General features: G+C 51.9%; 1 protein-coding gene across 1 annotated transcript in view; it reads right to left on the bottom strand.

Annotated features, from left to right (window-relative positions):
* Positions 1-22955, bottom strand: part of ARHGEF17 (Rho guanine nucleotide exchange factor 17) — a 241683-nt gene that overhangs the window by 63111 nt on the left and 155617 nt on the right. The window contains 2 exon segments of the mRNA XM_037881143.2: positions 5355-5537; positions 17673-17750. Of these exon segments, the coding sequence (XP_037737071.2) occupies positions 5355-5537; positions 17673-17750 (261 nt within the window).

A 22955-nucleotide genomic window follows, 5' to 3' on the forward strand; every position in this document is an offset into this window, starting at 1 on the left:
ACTTGAACAGAGCCTGCTTAGCGCAGGAAGGACAGCAAGAGAAACCAAAGCCGTGTGTGGACTGTGATCCGGGGGGAGGGGAGGCACACAGTGCGTACACACAAGGGCAGCTGCCTCATGCCCTGAGCTCCCTCTAACCCATAGAACAGCTCATCAGCCCCCTCCCCATGATACTTCAGCCTGACAGGTTGCACACCACCATCACTGTGATTCATGCAGTCGCTGAGATCGTGAAGGGGATGAGCCATAAATCCATGCAGTATCTTCACTCGCTTTTTAGTGATGCGGTGATCACCCATTCAGGCACTGCGGATGCCTCCTTGATGCCTTCTCCAACGACTGCTCGAAAGCAGTTTTGGGGACTTCGTAACATTCCTGCCTGAGGCTGGGCACTGAGCAGCAGCCAGACTGTTCCAAGGCAATGGATCCATATCTGCTGTTGGTTTTAGCTTGTCCAAAATGAAAGAACAGGAACCGAGAATCCTTCAAAATAGAGACAAGGCACATGGCACAGTCAATGCCCTAGTGACAAGGGCACCAGGGCAAGGAACTATGTTTCTACAGCTGCTGGCCTTTGCTTTCTGAGCAGCCTCTCACTTTTCCCGGGTTAGGAAGTAATCAATATGCTGAAGGGGCTGGTTATTAAAGATGAAAGACCTTGCTTGACATCAGCATTAAAATATGTATTTAAAAGACAAATCCCCTTTCAAAATCACAACCCCCAAAAGAGTCCTTAGCGCTCTACAGCGCTAAGAATCCTTAGCGCTTAAAGTGCTGTACAAACACCAACTAATTAATCCCAACAACCATGGGATGCAGGCATTCAGCACCCCAGTGCCCACACACACGCACCTCCAAAATGCTGACACTACACACACATCCCAGGGCAGAAGCTCAGCTGGAGTGAAGCGGGAACGCTCTGCTGACTCCAATGGTATTACGCCGGTTGACACCAGCTGAGGTTGCAGATTAAAGCCACCAAACCCCGATATGTACCTAGGAACACAGCCTCATTCACATAAGCAACCACAGAGTTTCAGGTCAGAAGGGACCATCAGATCATCTGTCTGATCTCCTATCACAGGCCACTAAACACCACCCCACAGACACACGCCAAGCCCTGCGAGCAAATTAGACCAAAGTATTACAGCCCTCAGGAGACTGAAGTATTGTGTGCCACAGGCAGAGAACAGGAAGGACCAAGTTGCCTCAATGCCTGAGGCCCCTCTGTGACAGGGTGCCCCCATTTTAGGCTTTGTTGCCTTGGCGCACTGTCCTTTTGCAAGAGAAGACCAATGCGTTTGGACCTCCATGGGTTGCCTAGAGAGGCCTCCCAGGATCAGCTGGCGGAACCAGCGAGACTTGGTCCTCCAGCAGCTAGAAAAGCCGGGAGCAGGCAGAGGCCAATCAGGGCCCAGCAGGCCACATAAAAAAGGCTGGCTATGACTCCCAAAGGCCAGTTCTGGGTGAGGCTGTGATGGGAGAGACAGGCTCTTCTTGTCTTAACCCAAGAAGCCCGGCCTGGCTGGGGGTCTCAGTGACACTATTTCGGTTGGCTCAGCTAAGGACAATCGTGTTATGTTATGGACTTTAATGCCCAGGTGGCCATACTGACTCAAGTATCAATTTATTTCCTGTAAAATTAAGGCGAACCCACTCCAATGCATGCCCTGCCTCAGGTGTGCCTGGGACATTTTCCAACCCACATGTGAATGTGCACACCCACTTGCTGCTTAGAACGTCTGCAATGCTAACGCTGTGATGCCTCCAAGTCACTGCTGTCCGGCCCTGTGGTGAACTGAGCCTCCTGCTCTTAGGCTAAACTCTATACATTTTATAAACGCTCCCACTCCCCACTCCCACTTGTCTGGTTCGTCCACCTGTTGTGTCCTGTCTGATGTCTTCTTCATTCCACTGTTTGAACAGCACCTAGCACAAGTGGGGCCTGATCCTTCCTTAGAGCTCGTAGGCACTATGGAGATAGAAATACTAGCAAACAAAAGGCTCCATACTTGTGTAAAAGACGCACACCACACTCCAGCTCGTTCACATCTTCGCATAAGCACAACCACGTGCATGCCAAATGCTCTCAACACACACAGCACTGCCCTTGAACACACAGCTACACCAAAACACACCACTCCCGCCACACAAACACGAGCAAAATCAGACCCCCACCAAACACCCACTGACACATAATTCACCCAGTTCGGAACGTCTGCCCAGCACCACTACTCACAGGGCAGAATTATAAGTAGTGAAGGTCACCCTGGACTTCCCACCTCAACTGTGCTACGTTCACTGCAGCGACTAGTCATGTGCTGGGAGGAGATGGTGAAAAAATTAATAGCCCAAGCCTTCCTGTGATGGTCGCCATCGGCGTTCTTGTTCTGGAGAGCCACAAGCAATCTCGCCAGCCACTGCCCCACCTGTGCCCCTCAGCATCACACTAATCAAGGCATCCGTCATCCGGGCCGTGTTTATTACTGAGGTGACACTGCTGTCAGGGCCCCAGCTGAGCCAGCTTGCTCTGCCTTGGACTTGTCTCGTTCTCCTTTATTAATGAGTGGTGTCTCCCCAGTCCCGTGCTGCACAATCCTCCACCATCATCTCCAGCTAAACAGCAGAGCTCTGTGAAAGCCCCACGGGCATCGTGCAGTTCATTAGGTGAGAGGCTAGAATGCCAGCATCCGTCTGGTTTCCATTTGAATTGCCAGGGACAGAGTGTGCATTAAACCCAGCTTGATTGAATCATTAGCGTCTGCTCGCCCTGCTCATTTATCAGAGAGGCAGCTGCTGTGGGACTCAGATAGGGGCTGCACAGGCCCCTGTGCACCAGCCGTGGGGCCAGTGGGAAGGGAACGCTGCGTGAAGAGGCTGACTTGGAAATGATTGGGATGGCACGGGGCTGTATGCAACCCCATGCCAGGAGAGTGGCTGACTGTACAGAGACCTCCCCCATGCGCTCGGCCAGCCTGCCACCTTGTCCTTGCTCTGTGGTGGGCTCCCTTTGGAAGGACAGCGCCCCAGCAGACCAGTCAGAGCTGCTCGGTTCACAGCATCCCTTCCCAAAACAAGGGTAACTCTCTGGTGACATAGGTTTTGCGTTCTCCCTTCCAGTCTTAAGGCTGTCTGGATTACCGGTATTTGTTATCTGTACTGCAGCAGCGCTGAGAGGGCCTCCGTGGAGATCAGGGCCCCACTGTGTTAGGAGCTGTACATCCACACAACGAGAAGAGACACAGACCCTGCCCCAAAGAGCTTGCAGTCTAGCCAGACAGGCCACCCACTCACAGGGGGCGTGCCAGCAGGGTCTCACTGCTGAATCTTTATGGGAGGCCGCGCTGCCTCTCCAGCAGCACTATCTTTGGGGTGAGGCACTAGCGCCCAGTCTACCCAGATGGCACCATGATTGGCAATAAGCCCCTTGTGGCCTGCACACTTCTCTGCTGCCAGGCAGCCTTGCTTGCAAAGAGGCTTCTGTGGGAATGATCTGTCTCACCAGCCTATGCATGGAAGATCAGGATTCAGGACCAGGACTCGGTACTTTCCTCCTCAGGCTGGCACAGAGTCATGGATCCCAAGGCCAGAAGGGAACCCCGCAATCTTTTGGTCTGACCTCCGGCATAACACAGGCCACAGAACTCTAGAAGTCATGGAAGCCCTGTGGCAGAGCGCCTCCTGCTGATCTGTAGCAAGCCCTGCAGGTGACCACTACTGGGACTCCAGAGCAGTGGTTCTCAAATTTATTTGATTGCTTCCCCCCCACCCCGGCTTCTTTATGTCTGCAGCTGTTTACGTCCCTGAAGTACAATATACCACTGCTCAGCTGTGAAGGCAGACTTCTGTCAGCAGCCGCAGGAGGCTGGGGGAGTAACTCAGGCCTGCCTGGACTAGAGTTCATTGGCAAAGACTGTCCCACTGCTGGTGACCCCAATGCGGAGCAACCGGTGCTAGCAGTAGCAGGAGTCCTGTCTACACAAGGGCTTGCACGGTTTCCTCCCCCGCAGGCGCTTGTTTGGGTTAGCTCTGGTGGGGAAGTTTTGCCACGCAATGCAAGTGTAGATTAGGGTGACCAGACAGCAAGTGTGAAAAATTGGGACGGGGGTGGAAATGGGGATGGGGGGTTAATAGGCACCTATGTAAGACAAAGCCTCGAAGATTGGGACTGTCCCTATAAAACGGGGACATCTGGGGCTCTGAGGACTCTCCTGGAGAAACCACCAAACCTTGTGCGCATTGCATCCGTGATCTCAGATGCTGTCCCTTTTATTTCTGAGGAGGCTTGGCATTTCTGGGGACTGCACAAAGCACATCACAAAAACTAAGTAAGCCTGACCACCCTCTGAGAGGTGGGTGTTATCCCCCCCAGCTTATAGAGGAGAAAACAGACACCAGAAAGGTAAGTGTCTTTCTCTGGACCAAATGGCTAGTCAGTGGCAGAGCTGGGATTAGAACTGGGGGTTCTAACTTCCCCTGCCACGTCCTTTTAGAGACTAGAGAAGAAGAAGGAGCAAGACTTTCTAGAAAAGGCACCTTCAAACTCATTGGACCTGCTCTCGGGAGAATGCGGGGTGTGTGTCCTTGAGACCTGCCTGCTTGTGGCCAAGACAAACTGGATTCTGATCTGCCTAGCACCTCGCTGACCCCACTGTCAGATAACTTCTGATGGGGGCTCTTCATTCCAGGGGGTGAGATCAGAGGCAGCCTGGCTGGATTTTTCACATCTAAGGTGGAGCTGGTAGGGGTCAGAAAAACCATTTTTGGTTTTTGACCTGGGGAACGGAGCCATCTTGATCTGGAGTCATCGGGCCAGATCCTGATCTCAGTTCCACCAGCGTAAGTCCGGAGCCGCGGCAGAGCAGGCTAGCAGGATCTGGCCCATTAAAAAAGAATGCAAAGTTTCAGCCTCCTAAGGTGATTTCTAAAGAGGTGCCAGATTGTGCAACCGTTACTCATGATGGGGAGCATTTACCCCGCCAAGCAGGTCTGAAATCCGGACAGAGACAGCTCACCAGCATGAGCGGCGCAATCTGCACTTGGCACTCTTGTCTGGCCTTCCTGCTCTCTTTAAGAGCTTAACTGCTCCATGGTACCATCCCTTTATAGGCACTCTGGTTCGTTTATGTTACCCATGCCCAGATCATCAAATAATGACTCACTTCCATATCTGGCACAGGACTGACCTTCCTTGTGTCCTGTGGATTAAAGTTAAGCTGGACAAGTTAATATGGATTCTTGTCATGGCCACACAGGTCCCCATCCTTCTGCTGAAATCAATGTGAACCTTGCCCAGCAAGGGCTCCAGGTGCCGTAACGTAGGGTATGTGTGGGGGGAGGTTTGCTGTACTTACAGATTGTACCAGGACATCTCCCACTTTCTGCTTCTCATGCCAGTTCTGCACACATTTGTGGACCTGCTCCAGGAATTGCTCGTGGTGCTCCAGCAACTCGGGGATCTGGTCGAATATCTCGTCCACCAAGGACGGGTCGCAGAGGATCGAGTTTTCTGGCTGCTTCAAGGGCTTCATGTAACCCTACAAAAATAATAATAATAATAATCATAATAAAAATATCAAAACATCCTATCGGTGGAGCCACGGACAGGATGAAGTCTAAGGGCATCTATGCTCCTCAAGCTACTCTGTGGGGTTCATCAAACTAGTGTGGATTAAAAAAATCACGGCCCCACTGTAATTAAAACCCATTCCTGCTCCCCAAGGGTGAGTCATAGCAAAGGCAAGCACCCGTGCCTCAGTTTCCCCACCTGTAAATGGGCTAATAATTACTCATCTGTGCAGAATATTCCGCGATACTTACTGGAAAGGTTATAAGGTGGTTTTTAACAGTGGTGTGTCTCAGCTGGTTTGCAACCCCAGCCATTTACAAGTTTAATCTATCTAGTGAGAGCCACAGTCCCGTAAAAATCTCCTCTTGCCGTTCCACGGCTGTAACCTAGCCAGAATTTCCAACACAACCCAGTGATGGCGCTTGCTGACAAGAGACTCCATGTAAACTAGCCACAGAGACAAAGTACAAAGGAAATGTGCTCAGCGTTTATGGGCTTCGTAGTCACTCACAGTCCAAGGGATGCTAATGAAACAAGTCAACTGGGTGTAACAAATGAAATGCTCTTGCGGTATAGCCCACCACTCCTGCTCCACCTCTCTCCTCTCTCACCCCAAGTGGCTGGGTCCATCCTCAGCACCTCTCAAGACTGCCGAGAGGCCGGGGAAGTGACAGAATCAATGTGGTGCTGTTTACAACAGTCCAATTGGCGAGAGTTTAGGATGGCTGCACGGGGCGCTGCTCCTGCCTGGTACATTTGGAGGTGCTGCAGTCCAGCGTCCGTGGCCTACTCTGATGGCCCCTTGGTGCTGCACATGTAGGGCCTGATCCTGAGATATCAGTGGGGGCTGAAGGCACGCCGCACCGTACAGGATCAGGCCCTCACATGGCACTTGGCAGACTGAGGCCCTGCCCCTGCTGAAGTCCATGGAAGTCTTGGCATTGACATCCATGGTAGTGGGATGTAGGTATTCAGGAAAGCCTTGTAGTCAATGCGAGATGCAGCCTGGACCTCAGCAGCTCTCAGGATCTGCCCTACAGGGTAAAGGCACTTACCCCATCCACACAGCCTCGGGGTATGTCTACACTGCAATGTAAGCCTAGGCTTAGTGGAGCTGGAGTCAGTGGACCCTGGGTTAGAGAACCCAGGGCTTGAGCATCTACACTGTCAACCCTAGGTCAAGAATTTTCTAACCTGGACCTGAAACCGGGGCTCCGGCGTCCACACTGCAGTACGCAGGCTCAAGTCCAGCCAACCATCTCCCAGACTTCCTAGCGCTCTCCTGAAATGTGGCCTTTCTAGCCCTGGGTTGGTGGTGCAGTGTAGGAAAACTTGACTGTCCACCAGATTGGACAGGCCAGAGGACAAAGAAACTTGGCCCGTGGGATTGTGGGATACTTTGGATGGAGTCCCAGAGCATGAGTCTACTGGGGCTGTGTCTGCACCACAAAGCAACAGGGCTTAAACCCTGGGTGCCTGCTTGACACAGGCTCAGACCTTCACCCCCAGGGGGCCCAGGACCCTGGGTTAGTGTGATTTGTGTGTAGACGGAAAGGGCATGAGGCCTGAGCTTGAGTTCGAACCCCGGGCTTACACTGCAGTGTCGACGTCCCTTACGGACTAAGGCGTGCATCACAGTGCACTGACATCGGCGGGAGTCTTCTACTGACTGGTGTGGGCTGTGGATCAGGCCCTAAGCCGGACAAGACAATGGATGGAGCAGCAGGTGAGCAGACCATCGGCGTGAGGAGGACAGGAAGGAGAGGGGGTGGATGCCTGGCTCATGGTTCAGCAGGGCAGAAGTTCAAAGCCGGCAGTGGGAGGAGCGAGGAGGGGGGGGAGGCGCGGGGCAGTCAGCTGAGAGGATTGTGGGGCGTGGAGGAGGTGCTGAGAGCAAAGATGGAGGCAGGGATCTGATGCTTGGGTCTTGTCGCAGCTCCTCACCTTGGGAGCCAGGCTGAGGGCAGCTCCTCGAGGCCGGGGACACTGACTCTCCATGCTGTACAGCTCCGAGCACATTAGACCATAGAAGACCATAGAATATCAGGGTTGGAAGGGACCTCAGGAGGTCATCTAGTCCAACGCCCTGCTCAAAGCAGGACCAATCCCCAATTTCTACCCCAGATCCCTAAATGGCCCCCTCAAGGATTGAACTAACAACCCTGGGGTTAGCAGGCCAATGCTCAAACCACTGAGCTATCCCTCCCCCCAACCCGTGCTCACCAAATAAATCACCCCCTCAAAAATCTGAACTCCCCCATACCCTTTGTGGGGGAGGGGGACTGTGAATTCCAGACCAGAACCCCAATCCCCGCTTCAAGACGACAGCCTCTCCTACCTCCCTGACGAGTCGACCCAGAACTCCGCATCGCCACACCCTCAAACCTAGTGGCGGGTTTGAAATCCCGACTCAAACCCAGATCCACATTTTGCAGCTTCTTGTTCACAGAGGCGGCCAGCCGGTCAGCCGACACCAGCAAGACTTGAGTCTCATGTCTACCATTGTAAATCACCAATAACGCCCCCAAAGTCAGTGGAGATGTACAGGGTAAGAGCAAGTATCCAGGGAGCTGGGGTGGGCTGGGGAGGGGGAACTGTACTTGGGGTGACTGGCCCAGCCTGCCACCTGTTGTGCTACGGCTACACTTCTGGCTTTAGCCCGCGTGCTCGATCCAAGTGAGTGCACATCCCTGAGCTGGAAATCACGCCTCCAGCTCCGGTGCAGACAGACCCAGAAATGGTGTAACTGCAAGGAGTGGCAGGCCCGTGTTACTCAGTTCTCCACCCCACTGAGTGCCACCAAGAAATCACAATGGAAATACAGCCAAATGTGGGCTTGTGGACTGTACCAACGTAAGGATGGTGAGTCGCGTTTGTCGAGGTCCCAGCTGAGATCAGGGCTCCAGTGTGCTAGGTGCTGTACGTACACAGAGCGAGAGACAGGCCCTGCTCTAAGAGCGTACAGGACAGACAAGTGGTGAGAGGGGAAACTGAGGCGCGGAGCGGTCAAGTGACTTGCCGATGGTCACACAGCCGCTGAGTGGGACAGTCAGTAACAGAAGCCAGGCGTCCTGAGTCCCTGGCTAGTGCCCTATCTCTCTTGATGGCTAGCTGGACAGACAGACATGCCCTGCAAACCCCAAAGACGCAAAAAGCTGGAGGACTCCTCAGCTGTTTCCACTCCCACCACCTCAAAACTCAGCCATGGGCAGCGCTGGAACGGAAGACGTTTTAATTCACTTTGTGGGAATAGAGGTGCGGGGTGGAGGGAGGGGACAGCTTGCTCCTTCATTACATGTTCCATCTCCTGCACCAGTCATTCCTGGGGGCGGTGTGCTTTGCCAGGCTGCACACATGAATAAGACAAGCACATTTCCAAGAACTTCCCTGCCTGAATTCAAGGACTCTAAATGCTTATTATCCACCTGTCCTTCAAGCCAACCAAGTGCCCACTTCCTATTCTTCATGGTGGATGACGGCCCCCAGGTGCTGCTGAGATGGAATCTTGCTTCATTACGCAGCTCCAAAGGGATGGGCGGCCCAGTGTGTGAGCTCCAGCTTGCAGGCAGGGCACCCCCAGGGGAAACTCATATGACACAAAATCACTGCAGCACCGTAGAAATCAGTTTGTGCTGCATTGGCCCGAGCCAGCAGCCCACTGACTCCGCAGTTCAGTGGTACTTAGCCCTAATCACAGAGCCATCCCTCTGCCCTCTAGCTGCAGGAAGGTGGGGGATTGACTGTGGTTTCCCGATCTCAAGTTTTGCACCAGCTCCAGAGGGTTTAGAGAGGCTCTGAGACTTTTCCAGCTGCTCTCAGCTCCCAGGGAGCCATCTGGATGCTGGGTATAGCCAGAGTAACGCAGGCCATGCAGCTAATATTTCCCACCCATGTGTGAAATGAATTTTGTTATGAGCACCGATATGGAAGTGATATGTGACACACCACCTTCATATTGGTGCACATAACAAAATTCATCTGGTGGGGGTGGGGCCAAGGGGTTCGAGTGTGGGAGGGGGCTCAGAGCTGAGGCAGAGGCTTGGGGGTGCAGGGGTGTGAAAGCTCCAGCTGGGGGTGCAGGATCTGGGGTGGGGCCGGGGATGAGGGGTTTATGGCTGGGGCAGAGGCATGGGGTGCAGGGGTGTGAAGGCTCCAGCTGGGGGTGCAAGATCTGGGGTGGGGCCGGGGATGAGGGTCTTAGGGCTGGAGCAGAGGCTTGGGGTGCAGGGGTGTGGCTCCAGCTGGGGGTGCAGGATCTGGGGTGGGGCCGGAGATGAGGGGTTTAGGGCTGGGGCAGAGGCATGGGGTGCAAGGGTGTGAAGGCTCCAGATGGGGGTGCAGGATCTGGGGTGGGGCCGGGGATGAGGGGTTTATGGCTGGGGCAGAGGCATGGGGTGCAGGGATGTGAAGGCTCCAGCTGGGGGTGCAAGATCTGGGGTGGGGCCAGGGATGAGGGTCTTAGGGCTGGGGCAGAGGCTTGGGGTGCAGGGGTGTGGCTCCAGCTGGGGGTGCAGGATCTGGGGTGGGGCTGAAGATGAGGGGTTTAGGGCTGGGGCAGAGGCTTGGGGGTGCAGGGGTGTGAAGGCTCCAGATGGGGGTGCAGGATCTGGGGTGGGGCCGGGGATGAGGGGTTTATGGCTGGGGCAGAGGCATGGGGTGCAGGGGTGTGAAGGCTCCAGCTGGGGGTGCAAGATCTGGGGTGGGGCTGGGGATGAGGGTCTTAGGCTGGGGCAGAGGCTTGGGGTGCAGGGGTGTGGCTCCAGCTGGAGGTGCAGGATCTGGGGTGGGGCCGGGAATGAGGGGTTTAGGGCTGGGGCAGAGGCATGGGGTGCAGGGGTGTGAAGGCTCCAGATGGGGGTGCAGGATCTGGGGTGGGGCCGGGGATGAGGGTCTTAGGGCTGGGGCAGAGGCAAGGGGTGCAGGGGTGTGAAGGCTCCGGCTGGGTTGTGGGCTCTGGGGTGTGGCCGGGGATGAGGCGTTTGGGGTGCAGGAGGATGCTCCAGGGTTACGGCGGGGAGAGAGGGGGAGGACCGCTCCGGGGTTGGGCCGCTGCTGGGTCTGGGCCGCTCCGGGGCTGGCCCGGGCTGCGGCTGGGCCCAATCTGGCTGCCCTGCCCCAGCTGCGACAGGTCCGGGCCGCAGGCTGAGTTGGGGCCGGGGAGGGGCTCCCCTCCTGTGGCAGGTTGGGGGCCGGGGGAGAGGAGGGGTGTCCCTCCCCCAGCTGTGGCAGTTCCCCGCTCCGGGCGGGTTCACTGAGTGTTTGCGCGGCGCTAAACAGGCTGCTGGGCAGCCACGCGGCCACGCAGTTTACAGGGACCTTAGGCTACAGCAATGCCTCCTCCCCACCCCCTACCAGAGGTGCTGTGGGAGGGTGGCTAGCAGCCCGTCAGGCTGGTTCTATGCCAGCCTGTTTCTGTCCTCTTTGCTCTGCTGGCGTGGTGCAAAGCGAGCAGAGCAGGGGGCCAAGAGTTTGGCCAGTGAGTTAAAATCATTATTTAATAAGGCAGGCACAAAAATTACGTGGGAGCACTGGTGCCGCTTAATCATCACCTACGTGCCCACAGACTGGGTACCGGGCGTATTTTTGCATTATAAGAGTGCAGGTGCCAAGCAGGAGGCTGGGCTGAGTGGCCTTTCCCAATCAGGACTCCTGGAGCGGATTCTGCCCTCTCTTCCATGGTATTCTGTGTTGGTTCTTTCTCACCACTGCAGCCCCGGAGTGCTCTCAGATGTGTGTGGGTGATGCTCACTGACGTCAGAGGAAGTTGTGTTTGTGTATCTGGGGACAGAGCTGGGCCCTTATTGCTCAAGCGACCAAGCCGCAAAATCCACATCCTGCATCAGCCCCAGTGAAAGGGTTCAGGAATTACAGTTCCCACGGAAACACAATTCACTACCAGACATAATGCTAACTGCGACCCTGCTGAGCCAGATGGTTAGGGCACTGGAGTAGGACTCAAAAGATGTGGGCCTGCTACAGGCTTGCTATATGATCTTGGGCAAATCTCTTATCTGGGACTTAGGAAAACAGGTCTTTCCCCACTTATTCCAGGTCATTTGCCTCAGTGTTGATCCCCAAGTTGGAATGATTAAAGCCCCAGAGATTAAAGTCTTCGGAAAGTTAGGAGTGACTGAAAGTCGGGGCTTACAACAAGAGGTCCGGGGTGACCTGAGCTGTCCTGCTCGCTGCCACGCCGAGGCCAGGATCCTATTTAGGGAGGCCAGTTCCGGCAGAGCATTCCAAACAGCCCAGTGGAATGAGGACGACCTTGGGTGCTTCTACTCACTTAACGGCCAGCTGGCCTCAGACACGGTGACATTTCCCCTTTGTATACGTGACTAGATGACATGCAGTTCACACGTCTTAGAGTTTTGGCACAGTTCTCCACTTCAGAGGGAGATGGGACTGATGTAGAGTTCATTTAAAAGTTAGACTGCCGTGGGGCTTCTAATGCCGCACAGGGGACATGAAACATGAGAAATCCCCCCCTTTTTTCAGGGGTTTAGAATAAAGCTGTTTTCAGACATTCTGGGACGAGCTTCAGGATATAAGCCCTTAGCCAGAGAACACACTTTTCATTTGGATTTAGGACCTTGCCCAGAAATACGTTCCACTGACTTTAAAACCAAACGGTCTCAGACTAACATCTCTCATTTGCCACAGTCGCTGGGTTTGAGGTAACACACAGGGGGAAATGGAGTGCGTTTAGGGGTTAAAGCAAGAGACCGGGAGCCGGAACTCCTGGGTTTCATTCCTGGCTGTGACACTGCTTTGCTGTTTGACCTTGGCCAAATCACTTAACCTCTCATTCCCCCCATTTATACAACGAGGATAATACCCATGATCTCAGAGAGCTTCTCAAACAATCATTAACTGAGCCTTCCGGGATCTTTGCAAGGAGGGCTAAGGGGTGAAAATTGCTACCTCTACTCCTGGTGAGGGATAGACATTGGGCATCCATGCTGAGATTGTGGGAGCTATCAGCTGCCCTCACGAGGTGTTGGCTCCCCTGTGAGCTGCAATGGGAGCAGATGGGGTTCCCCCCAGCGGGTTCATTCTTACTACACAAATCTGAGAGCTCCCAGAGAGTGATTGCTCCTGTGTATGGAGCTTTCCTCCAGGCACCTCCCATGTTCAGTGTGCCTAGGGGGCTGTTCAGAGGAGGAGGCATGGACTGTACTTCATCTGACCCAGCCTGTGCCATCAATGACCTTCCCCAGTGCTTGAGGTGTGGATGTCAGCTAGCTAGCTGAAGGCCCATTGGATAAAAGTGAGATGGTGCTGGTTGGCTGGGGGAACCAACCAGAAGTCGTCATGAAGGTGACATTGGCACAGTTTGACTGAAGGGGCATGTCCATCATTTGGCATGAGATTTCACAGCGGGGGGCAGGGGCACTGCCAGTTGGTGTCGCATGATCACATGGCAGCAGCATCTTGCCTGAAAGTTGCAGTCTGGTTCTTTTGCATGGGGCCTTTGCCAGCACAGTCCGTTGCTTTGCCATCTGCTGCCAGGCTCTCTAGGCAGGGCTGCCCCTGCCGAGTGCTTGTTAGGTGATGAAATGACACCAGTGCTCGGTCTGAAGCAGCCTGAATCTGGAGACCTTCCGAGTATGTTGCAAGGCCCATCGACTTGTCCGGGCATTTGAGCAGGAAGGGGCGCAATGGGACAAGAAATGGTGTGACTGTGGGCCCGTAGGAGATGGTTGATTCGATCTCTTCGGTCGGTCATGTAATGATGGTTCAGATGACGGTGACGCCTAGAGGTCCCAATCAGGGATCAGAACAGCATTGTGCTAGGTGATGTACATACCCATCCCGGCCCTGAAGAACTTACAAGCTTACCACAGTGTTAATGAGTGACAACATGCAAATACAATGAACATCTGGGGGCTGGGGGGGGAGGAAGATCACAATGAGACTACGTGCGGTATGGATGTTATTTTAGTGCATTTTTTTAACATTATGTGAAAGGTGCGACAGCTTGGCAGAGACACTTCCTCCTTGTTGCGAACGGTGAAATATTGGCTCCCTTGCAATCAAGAGCAAAATGTCCACTGACTTCAATGGGGCCAGGATTTCACCCTACAAATCCAAAGGGGGAACACAACTGTTTCGAGAGCGCACACCTGGTTTCAAGCTAAGTACCTGTATCCAGCCTGGCAATCGCAACAGAGAAAGAGAAATAAATGCTCCTACTAAATTTAACTGCCTGGCCTCAGCCACCTGGCTCTAAGCATCATGACCCCACGGAAAGCACCTTGTCACAGCCTGATGGGCTGGAGCAGCTGTGATGGGAACAGTTCCTAGGCCTGTTAATCATCCCCACAAAGCCCGTTCCTCTCTGAACTCCGACCCTCCCCTCCGCGGAGTGATACAATGCAGGAATGCTCCCTGGGCGTCATGGGATATCCGAGGGGAAGCGTTTGTGCATTAGCACTCTCCCCCAAGAGCTTATGTTCTGCATCACGCTGTTCTCTCCTAAGCCTCAGGGCTTTTTGTCCCCTGGCTCCTGTGCACCCTGGCTCCAAGGCCATTCCCTGAAAAGCAGAGACTTTCTGGCTTGGGTTAGACCAAAGGGTTTTCTTTTACAAAGAAATGAATCAAAGATGTAGCTGAACAAGCAACAGAAAAACCACTCTGCAAGGAGCAGCCTTTCATGCCTGCCGGTCCCTGTATTCTTGGTGTCGCTGCATAGGAGTCAACTTTGCCTGCTTCATTTTTCTCTGGGAGCTGAAGGACTTTTGCTGGTCTCCCACTAGGGAGCTAGGACCTCAGGGGTCCACCCATCGATTGACTGAGAGAGGACGTATGGGATGGGAGATGCAAAGCCGCTGGCACTGTGTTAACACACGCTGTTCGTGCAGCGTCCCTCATCGCGGCTATCTATTTATATAGCCCTCATCACTGTGGTATAGGAGCGCCTCACACTCCTTAACATTTATTCTCACCCCACCCCTCAGAGGTAGGCCAGTGCTGTTCTTCTCATTGTACAGATGGGGAACTGAGAGGCAGGAGTCTTGTCTACACTAGCACTTTTGTGGGTAAAACTTTTGTCGGTTGCGGGTGTGAAAAAACACACCCCTCATTGACATAAGTTTTCTGGACAAAAGCGCTGGTGTGGACAGCCCTATGTTGGTGGGAGATGCTCTCCTGCCGACATAGCTACGGCCACTCGTTTTGGGTGGTTTAATTATGCCGGCAGGAGAGCTCTCCCCCATCGGCAAAGAGCGGCTACACGGGAGACCTTACAGCGGCGCAGCTGCAGCGGTGCCACTGTAAGGCCTGTAGTGTAGACAGAGCCTAAGTGACTTGCCCAAGGTCACGCAGAATGCCTGTGACAGGGCTGGAGATTGAACCTGGGACACCCAAGTTCCAGGCAGGCACCCCAGCCACTGGACCATCCTTTCCCGCCTCTGTTAGGCCAGTCGCTGCCCCTTATCTTAGATTACTTTGAGCTCTTCGGAGCAGGAATTGTCCTGCTCTATATTTGTACAGCACCTAGCACAATGAGACCCTGATTCTCTACGTGCTACTCTATTAGAAACAAAGATTAAAAATAATATTCCCTTATCTATAAAACCCCCATCCTTTCGGGCCGTTTTTATGCCTCACGAAGACTAAAAAGCGCACACACCCAATTTTTGCTCCTTGTGCAGGTCCCTTTTAGCACTAACAGTTGCCGACTGAGCTTCTCAAGCAGCTCACTTCTAGACCAACACAATCTGGACACTAACATCTAGTCCATCTCCATGCTGCCGCAAGATCGTCCCTGCTCTGGAGATGTCTCTTCCATGGGCTCCTTGATTAACTTTGTCATCATTAATATTGCACCGCAGCCTGGGGAGAATCCAGGCCCCAGCAGAGGTGGTTTATCCTGGTAATCTCCAGAGGTCCCTTTCTCTGTAGCAGGGAGAAGGGCAACCACAGGCTACATGAGAGATTTCTCCCAGGCCACACGTGAATGCACCAGGGTCTGCACCGTGGCCACGTCTGTACCCTGGCTGCAGCTGGCTGGCTATAGCAGATTGAGTGACTTCTTAAAGCCATTGCATTCCCCAGGTCTGTGGGTACAAGTCATGGCTTAGCAGAAGTTTACGAATATGAAGCTGGATATCAGCTGTTGCACATCCCACCGGGTCACCCCCAGGGGAGGTAGTTTTTCAAAGTCCTTTTCCTACAGTGTTCATTCAAAGGTCCCTGAGGGCAGCTGGGCCTGGGAATACACATTTTGTTCCAAGCGGTTAATGAAGATCAGCGTAACGAAGTGTCATGTAACACTGTCCGGGGTTATTCCGAGGCGGACCCTGCAAAGTTAAACACCTGCCGGTCTGGTGAAATCTGTCTGCATGTAGAGACATCTAACACCAAACGCTGCCCGTCCATCCCAAGGGACAGGAGTCCAGAGCCCCTCTGAAGAGCAGAACGCCAGCCATTGTCTGACGAGGCAGGGCCTCAGCTGGAGCATCTTTGACTCCTCTGAGTCAGGCTGCGGCGGCCCCCGATGCTGTGATGGATTGCCTCCTCCAGTCCCTGGGCAAGGGAGCTACAGCCACTCGTCCCGCGGGACTTCTCTGCCGTGTGTCGTACTGCTGGTCCCCAAGTACCATCCCACCTCCAGGAGCTTGTGGCGGGGAACGGCTCAGGTTCTTCCTCCCAGACTGAACTTAGAGGGTCATTCTGGGCCCTTCTTGCTCCAATCCCAGAGCTGTCACCTGCAGAGTCCGGCAAAGTTCATGCCTCTTCCCCCCGGTATCCAACATCTAGGCAGAGCCACTGGGGGAGCAGCGAGGTGTTAGCAGCAGGCAGACCGCTCCCAGCTCTGCGCCTCCTTTACACCCACTGGAAGCAGCAGCATCTCCCTGCTTTCTCAGGGCCTGCGTGAAGGCTGAATGTCTAAAGCTAACCCCAGACAAGACAGAGAGGGTGCTGGCAGGAAGGGGGAAGCACAGGTCGCAGTGAGCACAGCACCCTAGGGCTCTGCTCTTCCCGTAGGCTCCCATCGAACGCCGAAGCCAGTTCAGGGCCACATTCCAGCCATGCAATTCCAATGACATCCTCAGTTGTATGTGAAGGCAGGATCTGGCCCAGTGCTCGCTACTACAGCACAATGATACAGACACTGACAATCACAGTCTAGCACAGAGGTGGCCAAACTATGGCCCACGGGACCGTCCTGCCCGGCCCTTGAGCCCCCGGCGGGGAGGCTAGCCTCTGGTGGTTAGGGGCGGGGGGTCCCGGGAGGGAGCAGTCAGGGGACAAGGAGCAGGGAGGGTTGGCTGGGTCGGGAGTTCTGAGGCGGGGCAGTCAGGGGGCGTGAAGTGGGAGGGGGCGGACAGGAGGCAGGGGCCTGGCTGTTTGGGGAGGCACAGCCTTCCCTACCCGGCCCTCCATACAGTTTCGGAATCCCAATGTGGCCCTCAGGCCAAAATGTTTGCCCACCCCTGGTCTCGCGAGAGGCCTGCCCACCTTCTTTTGAGGTAGGTGAGACAGCAGGAGCATTTGCAAAGGGAAAGAGACCAGATAGTACCCACACTCACTCCCCTGCTTTCGGAGCCATGTCTGTGTGCAGCACTGCACTCGAGGCCAGTGGTTCTTAACCTTTACTGCAGCCTGCACCCCTTATCAAAAATCAAAATATGTTCTCACACCTCTTATCAAAAATCGTTGAAGTAAGTCAGTTCTTTAAACCCAGATATGTTTTTTGTTTGTATATTACAGTAATCGTTAAAAAATGTATAATGTTAACAAATACATAGGTTTGATGAAACAAATAGTTGTACTTACGTGCCTGTGTTTAATTTGTGTTTTCGATGATTTACCTTCTAAAAAAATCTGGCATTCTCCACCCCCAGAAAGGGCATCTCGCACCCCCAGGTTAAGAACCACTGCTCTAGTGGATGTATATCTGCCTAAGATAAAAGCCCCACCAGTACTGATCGCTAAGGAGCTGTGTTTTTTGGAATGGGTCTTGTGTCCCAGCCTCGATGTCCCATGTGGGACACAGGTTCCAATCTCTGCGTGCAGTCCATGGGCTTGTGCCATCGACCCCCCGCTCCCCTCCCCTCCCCTGGGGCGTTCTGCACGAGCCTCGGCAGCACGATACCTGCATCAGGGTGCGGAGGGACTCCACGTAGGACTGCTCGGTATCCAGGAGTGTCATGGTGACATGTTTCCGCATGTCCTGCAGGGAAGGAAAGAGAGATGGTGAGAACCCAGGTGATGGCCACGGCTGAACCAGCCCCTGGGAACCGCCCAGGAGAACTCCCTCCATGTTATTCTTTTCCAGTACCCGGCCTTGCAGTCAGAGATGGCGAGAGAGAAAAGGCCTGATTGTCAGCAGGCTGGGGGCACTCCAAGGCCCCCGAACCCACAGAAGGCCAGGCCCTCTGGCACATCACATGCACCCAGGATGCTTGGTTTAGAGGCGAGAAGATGGCACCAAACCCCACCATTTTTGGCTTCATCTGGGCAGCACAGCCTAGGCCGCTGAACACAGACAGCCTGGCTCAGCCCTTACTGACAGAAATATGGTGTTGGCACAAAGACCCAGCTGCCTCAAGCCCCAGGGCGACAACCGGAGAAACCCGGTGCTGGCAAACGTTCCTCCCCTTCAAGCAGTCTTTTCCACAACCCCCTAGTCTCCATGGAAGCTCCCCCTTTACCCAGGAACCTCTCCTTGCATGCTTGTCTCCTCACTGGCCCTTTAAATGCAGAAGAGAAGCAGTTGCAGCCCCTTCCGCCCTACCAGCTGGTGACTATGCTTACTGGGCCTGATCAGGAGCACAGGGCCTGCCAGACTGGATCAGACCCAGGGTCCCTCTAGCCAGGGGCCCATCTCTGACCGTGACTAGCACCAGCTTCAGTGGAAGAAGCCCTGTCTCAGGCAATGATGGGGTACCCTGCCCCATGGAAAGCTTCCTCCAAGCATGGGGGTTGATACTCCTTCCACAGCTCTTCTTCCTCCACTGCCTGATGCCTTGTGCAACCATGTGCACTGGTGCCATTTCAGTGTGAAATCCTGCCATGGATTTCACAGCAAAATAAGTCTGGTTTAAACTGAAATAATCAGAGAGTTTGCGTTTCACTTCTATAGCACCCCTCCACCTGGGATCTCAAAGTGTTTCACGCTTGTTAATTAATTAATTCTCAGGCTTTGTCTACACACAGATTTGCACTGGTTTAATCAAACTGGGTTTGTTGAACCAGTGCAACCCTCTGTGTGAATGCTCTGATTTCAGTTTAAGAGCGGCTATTGGTTTAGCTCAAACCTGTTCCTAATCGGCTTAAACTAAACGGATGTAAAAATGTCCACCTGGATTTGCACCTATTTAAATTCACACCTTTTGTTAAATAAACCAGAGAAACTCCCCATGTAGACAATCCCTCCCATGCTCCCAGGAGGTAGGTGTGTTTATCACCATCATGTTAAAGTGACTCGCTCAAGGTTGCATAGTGAGTCAATGCAAGAGCTAAAGGAGACAGGAGTCCAGATTCCTTTGCTCTCAGCACTAAACTACTCTCCCTCTCCTTCAAGCAAAATCCTACTCAAGTAGGTTGTTTTATAGACCAAACGTTGTACTTTTAATGGTGCTGTCAGCCCCTTCCTGGTATATTTACTCAGTCTTTACATTTCTTGGTTTCCCCCTAAAAACCTGCATGCATTGTAACCAACCCAACTAGCTATAAAATCACAAACATCTGCTGGAACGAGTTACAGAAGAGAAAAGGGAACCAAGAAATTCCATCAGATGTCAGACATACTAAGGAATAAACGTCCGAGAAATCAGACCACGTCTCTTTAAGCACCGCCTGCTTGCTACTCGAGAGGATAGATCAAGATGCCAAAAGCCATTTCTTCTGTGATGTGCCCCCACTCCCACCCCATGCACACGCACACTGACCCACGTTGCATGCGTTATCCACCTTACTAATGAAGTACAGGAGAGAAGAGCGAGACCAGGAAACTCAAATGACAGTCCCTAAGCTTCCCCTCTTACAAGAAGAACAGGAGGACTTGTGGCACCTTAGAAACTAACACATTTATTAGAGCATAAGCTTTCGTGGGCTACAGCCCACTTCATCGGATGCACAGAATGAAAGAAAGATATATATGATCTTAGATGATTTTAATTAATTACCCTCTTACAGTTTGTATGGCAACTTCCACCTTCTCTGTATGTATATATACATATCTTCTTACTACATGTTCCATTCTATGCATCTGATGAAGTGGGCTGTAGCCCACAAAAGCTTATGCTCTAATAAATTTGTTAGTCTCTAAGGTGCCACAAGTACTCCTGTTCTTTTTGCGGATACAGACTAACACGGCTGCTACTCTGAACCCTCTTACAAGATCATCTTATCTTATCTGGTTTTATCTGTTACTACTGCACTGTACTAAGTGCTATCCTAGATATTATGCATTTTGGGCCCATTGTTTCTAAACAACTCCGTTTATATTTGGATCCCATTTAGCGCGGAACACATTGTTGACAGATAACAGCTAATGATTAAAAATATCAATTATAATAAATACAATCATAATGATTATATTTGCCGATTCCAAGGCCAGAAGGGACCACTGTGATCATGTAGTCTGACCTCCTGTGTAACACAGGCCATGAAACTGCCCCCAAATAATTCCTAGAGCAGAGCTTTTAGAAAAACATCCAGCCTGCATTGAAATACTGTCAATGATGGAAAATCCACCACGACCCTTGGTGAGGTTCAGTGGTTAATTACTCTCACTTTCAAAAATGTACACCTTATTTCTAGCCTGAATTTGCCTGACTTCAACTTCCAGCCTTTGGATCGTGTTAGACCTCTCTCTGCTAGACTGAAGAGCCCATTATCAAATATTTGTTTTCCATGTAGATACTTATAGACTGTGATCAAGTTACCCTTGACCTTCCTCTTTGTTAAGCTAAATAGATCGACTCAAGGAGCTCTATCACTATAATGCCGGTTTTTTAACCCTTTAATCATTCTCAGGGCTCTTCTCTGAACGGTCTCCCATTTACCAACATCGGTCTTGCATTGTGGGCACCAGAACTGGACACAGGATTCCAGCCATGGTCGCACCAGTGCCAAATACAGAGGTAAAATAATCTTCCACTCAAGATTCCTTGTTTATGCATCCTAGGATCCCATTAGCTCTCTTGGCCACAGCGTCACATTGGATCTCATGTTTAGTTGATTACTCTCCATGGCCTCCAAAATCTCTCTCAGAGTCACTGTTTCCCAGGATAGAGTCTCCCATCCTGTAAAATGGCCTAATTTATTTGTTTCTAGATGTATACACTTTAGCTGTATTAAGACACTTTTTGTTTTTTGCTTGTGCCCAGTTTACCGCGCAATTCAGATCGCTCTGAATCAGTAACCTGTTCTCTTCGTAATTTACCACTCCCCCATTTTTTGGGTCACCTGCAAACTTTATCAGTGATGATTTCAAGTTTCCTTTTAGGTCACTAATAAAAATGTTAAATAGCATAGAGCCAAGAACCAGCCCCTGTGGGACTCCACTGGGAATATACCAGCTTGATGACGATTCCCCATTTACAGTTACGTTTTGAGACCTATCAGTTAGCCAATTTTTAATCCATTTAATGTGTGCACCATGTTAATTTTATATCATTGTAGTTTTTTAATTGAAATGTCGTGTGATACCAAGTTGAATGCCCCACAGAAGTCTAAGTAGATTATGTCAACACTATTGCCTTTATCAATCGAATTTGTCATCTCGTAAAAAAAAAAAAAATCAAGTGTGACAGGATCTGCTTTCCATAAACCCTTGTTGACTAGCATTAATTACATTACCCTCTTTTAATCGAGTCCTGTAATCAGCTACCTCATTATCTTTCCGGGGATTGATAGCCAGTAATTACCCGAGTCATTCCATTTCCCTTTTTTAAAAATTGGCACAACATTAGCTTTCTTCAAGTGTTATGGAATTTCCTTAGTGCTCCAAGATTTACTGAAAATCCACATTAATGGTCCAGCGAGAGCCTCCCCAGCTCTTTTAAAACTCTTGGATGCAAGTTCTCTGGACTTGCTGATTTAAAAATGACTTATTTTAGTAGTTTCTGTTTAATATCCTCCAGAGATACTAATGGAATGGAAAGAGTGTTATCATCACCCTGTGATCAGACTATATCATCTGTTTTTTCCCCAAAGAGAGAACAGAAATATTTATTGAACACTTCTGCCTTTTCTGCATTATTATTGATAATTCTAGCATTTCCATCTAGCAATGGACCAACACCATTGTCAGGATTCTTTTTGTTGCTAATATATTTAAAAAACTCCTTCTTATTGTCCTTAACTCGGCTGGCCCTAGCTTTCTTCTTGTGTTCCTTGGCTTCCCTTATCAATTTTCCACAATGCCTAACTTCTGATTTATATTCATGACTATCAACTTCGCCTTTCTTGTATTTGTTATATATTATTCTTTCATTTTTTACTATCTGGAGGCAGGACGTTCTCCTCCCTGCTCTAATGGTGGCCAAGTCTGTTGACGCTTTAGGGCATGGTGTAAAGCTGCTCTGCTGTATTTAGGTTCTTACGTGGCACTCATCCCCATGGGATCTGAGTCCTGATTTTCTCAGCCTTTTCTCGGAAGGGAGGTGATTTCAGGGTACGTATATAGACGAGGTGAGAAGTTAGGTTTTTTGACATTACCCATGAAGACCTGATCCAGAGATCAATGGGTAGACACCTAAGAGTATGTCACAGGCTTGCCTGGGCCAACAAAATGTCTCATGAAGTGAATGCGCCCTGATTTCACAGCTGTAAATTGATACTTAAATCAAAATTCCCAAATACAAAACAGCCCTTTGCTGGCTTAACCAAAAGGTACAGTCAGAGATAGGCGCAGGCCAGGCTTCTTGGGTTAAGATCCTTCCTCCCCTGTTCCAGCTTCACCCAGAATTGGCCTCTGGAAGAAACGGCCAGCCCTTTTTATCTTGCCTGATGAGCCCTGATTGGCTCCTGCTGCAGAACCAATCCTCATTGCTACTGCTCTTGGGCAATCCCTCTGGGCAGCCCTTGGCGGACTGAACTCCGTGCTCTGCTTCCCTGGAAGGTCATCTTCTGCTGGCAGGGTGTGCCAAAGCGGTGGGGCTTTCAGGGTGGGGGTGGGAGATGTCACAGGGCTTCCTTGGGCTTTGGATGTGGGCCTCGATCTGCGTATTGTTCTCCGGGCCCCACTTTTTGCAAGTGGTGACATTCACTGAATACTCAGCACGAGAAGGGAAATGGTCTAGTAGTGCTCTATGATGGGGGGCAGGCACCTGAAAGAAACAGCTCGGTGCCATCATGTAGTGTCACTGCCAAGCCCCCACCGCCCTTCCTCGTTAAAGATACAGTACAATAATAGCCACGTGAGTGG

The sequence above is a fragment of the Chelonia mydas genome, chromosome 1 (genome assembly GCF_015237465.2).
Source record: "Chelonia mydas isolate rCheMyd1 chromosome 1, rCheMyd1.pri.v2, whole genome shotgun sequence".
Classification (NCBI taxonomy): domain Eukaryota; kingdom Metazoa; phylum Chordata; order Testudines; family Cheloniidae; genus Chelonia; species Chelonia mydas.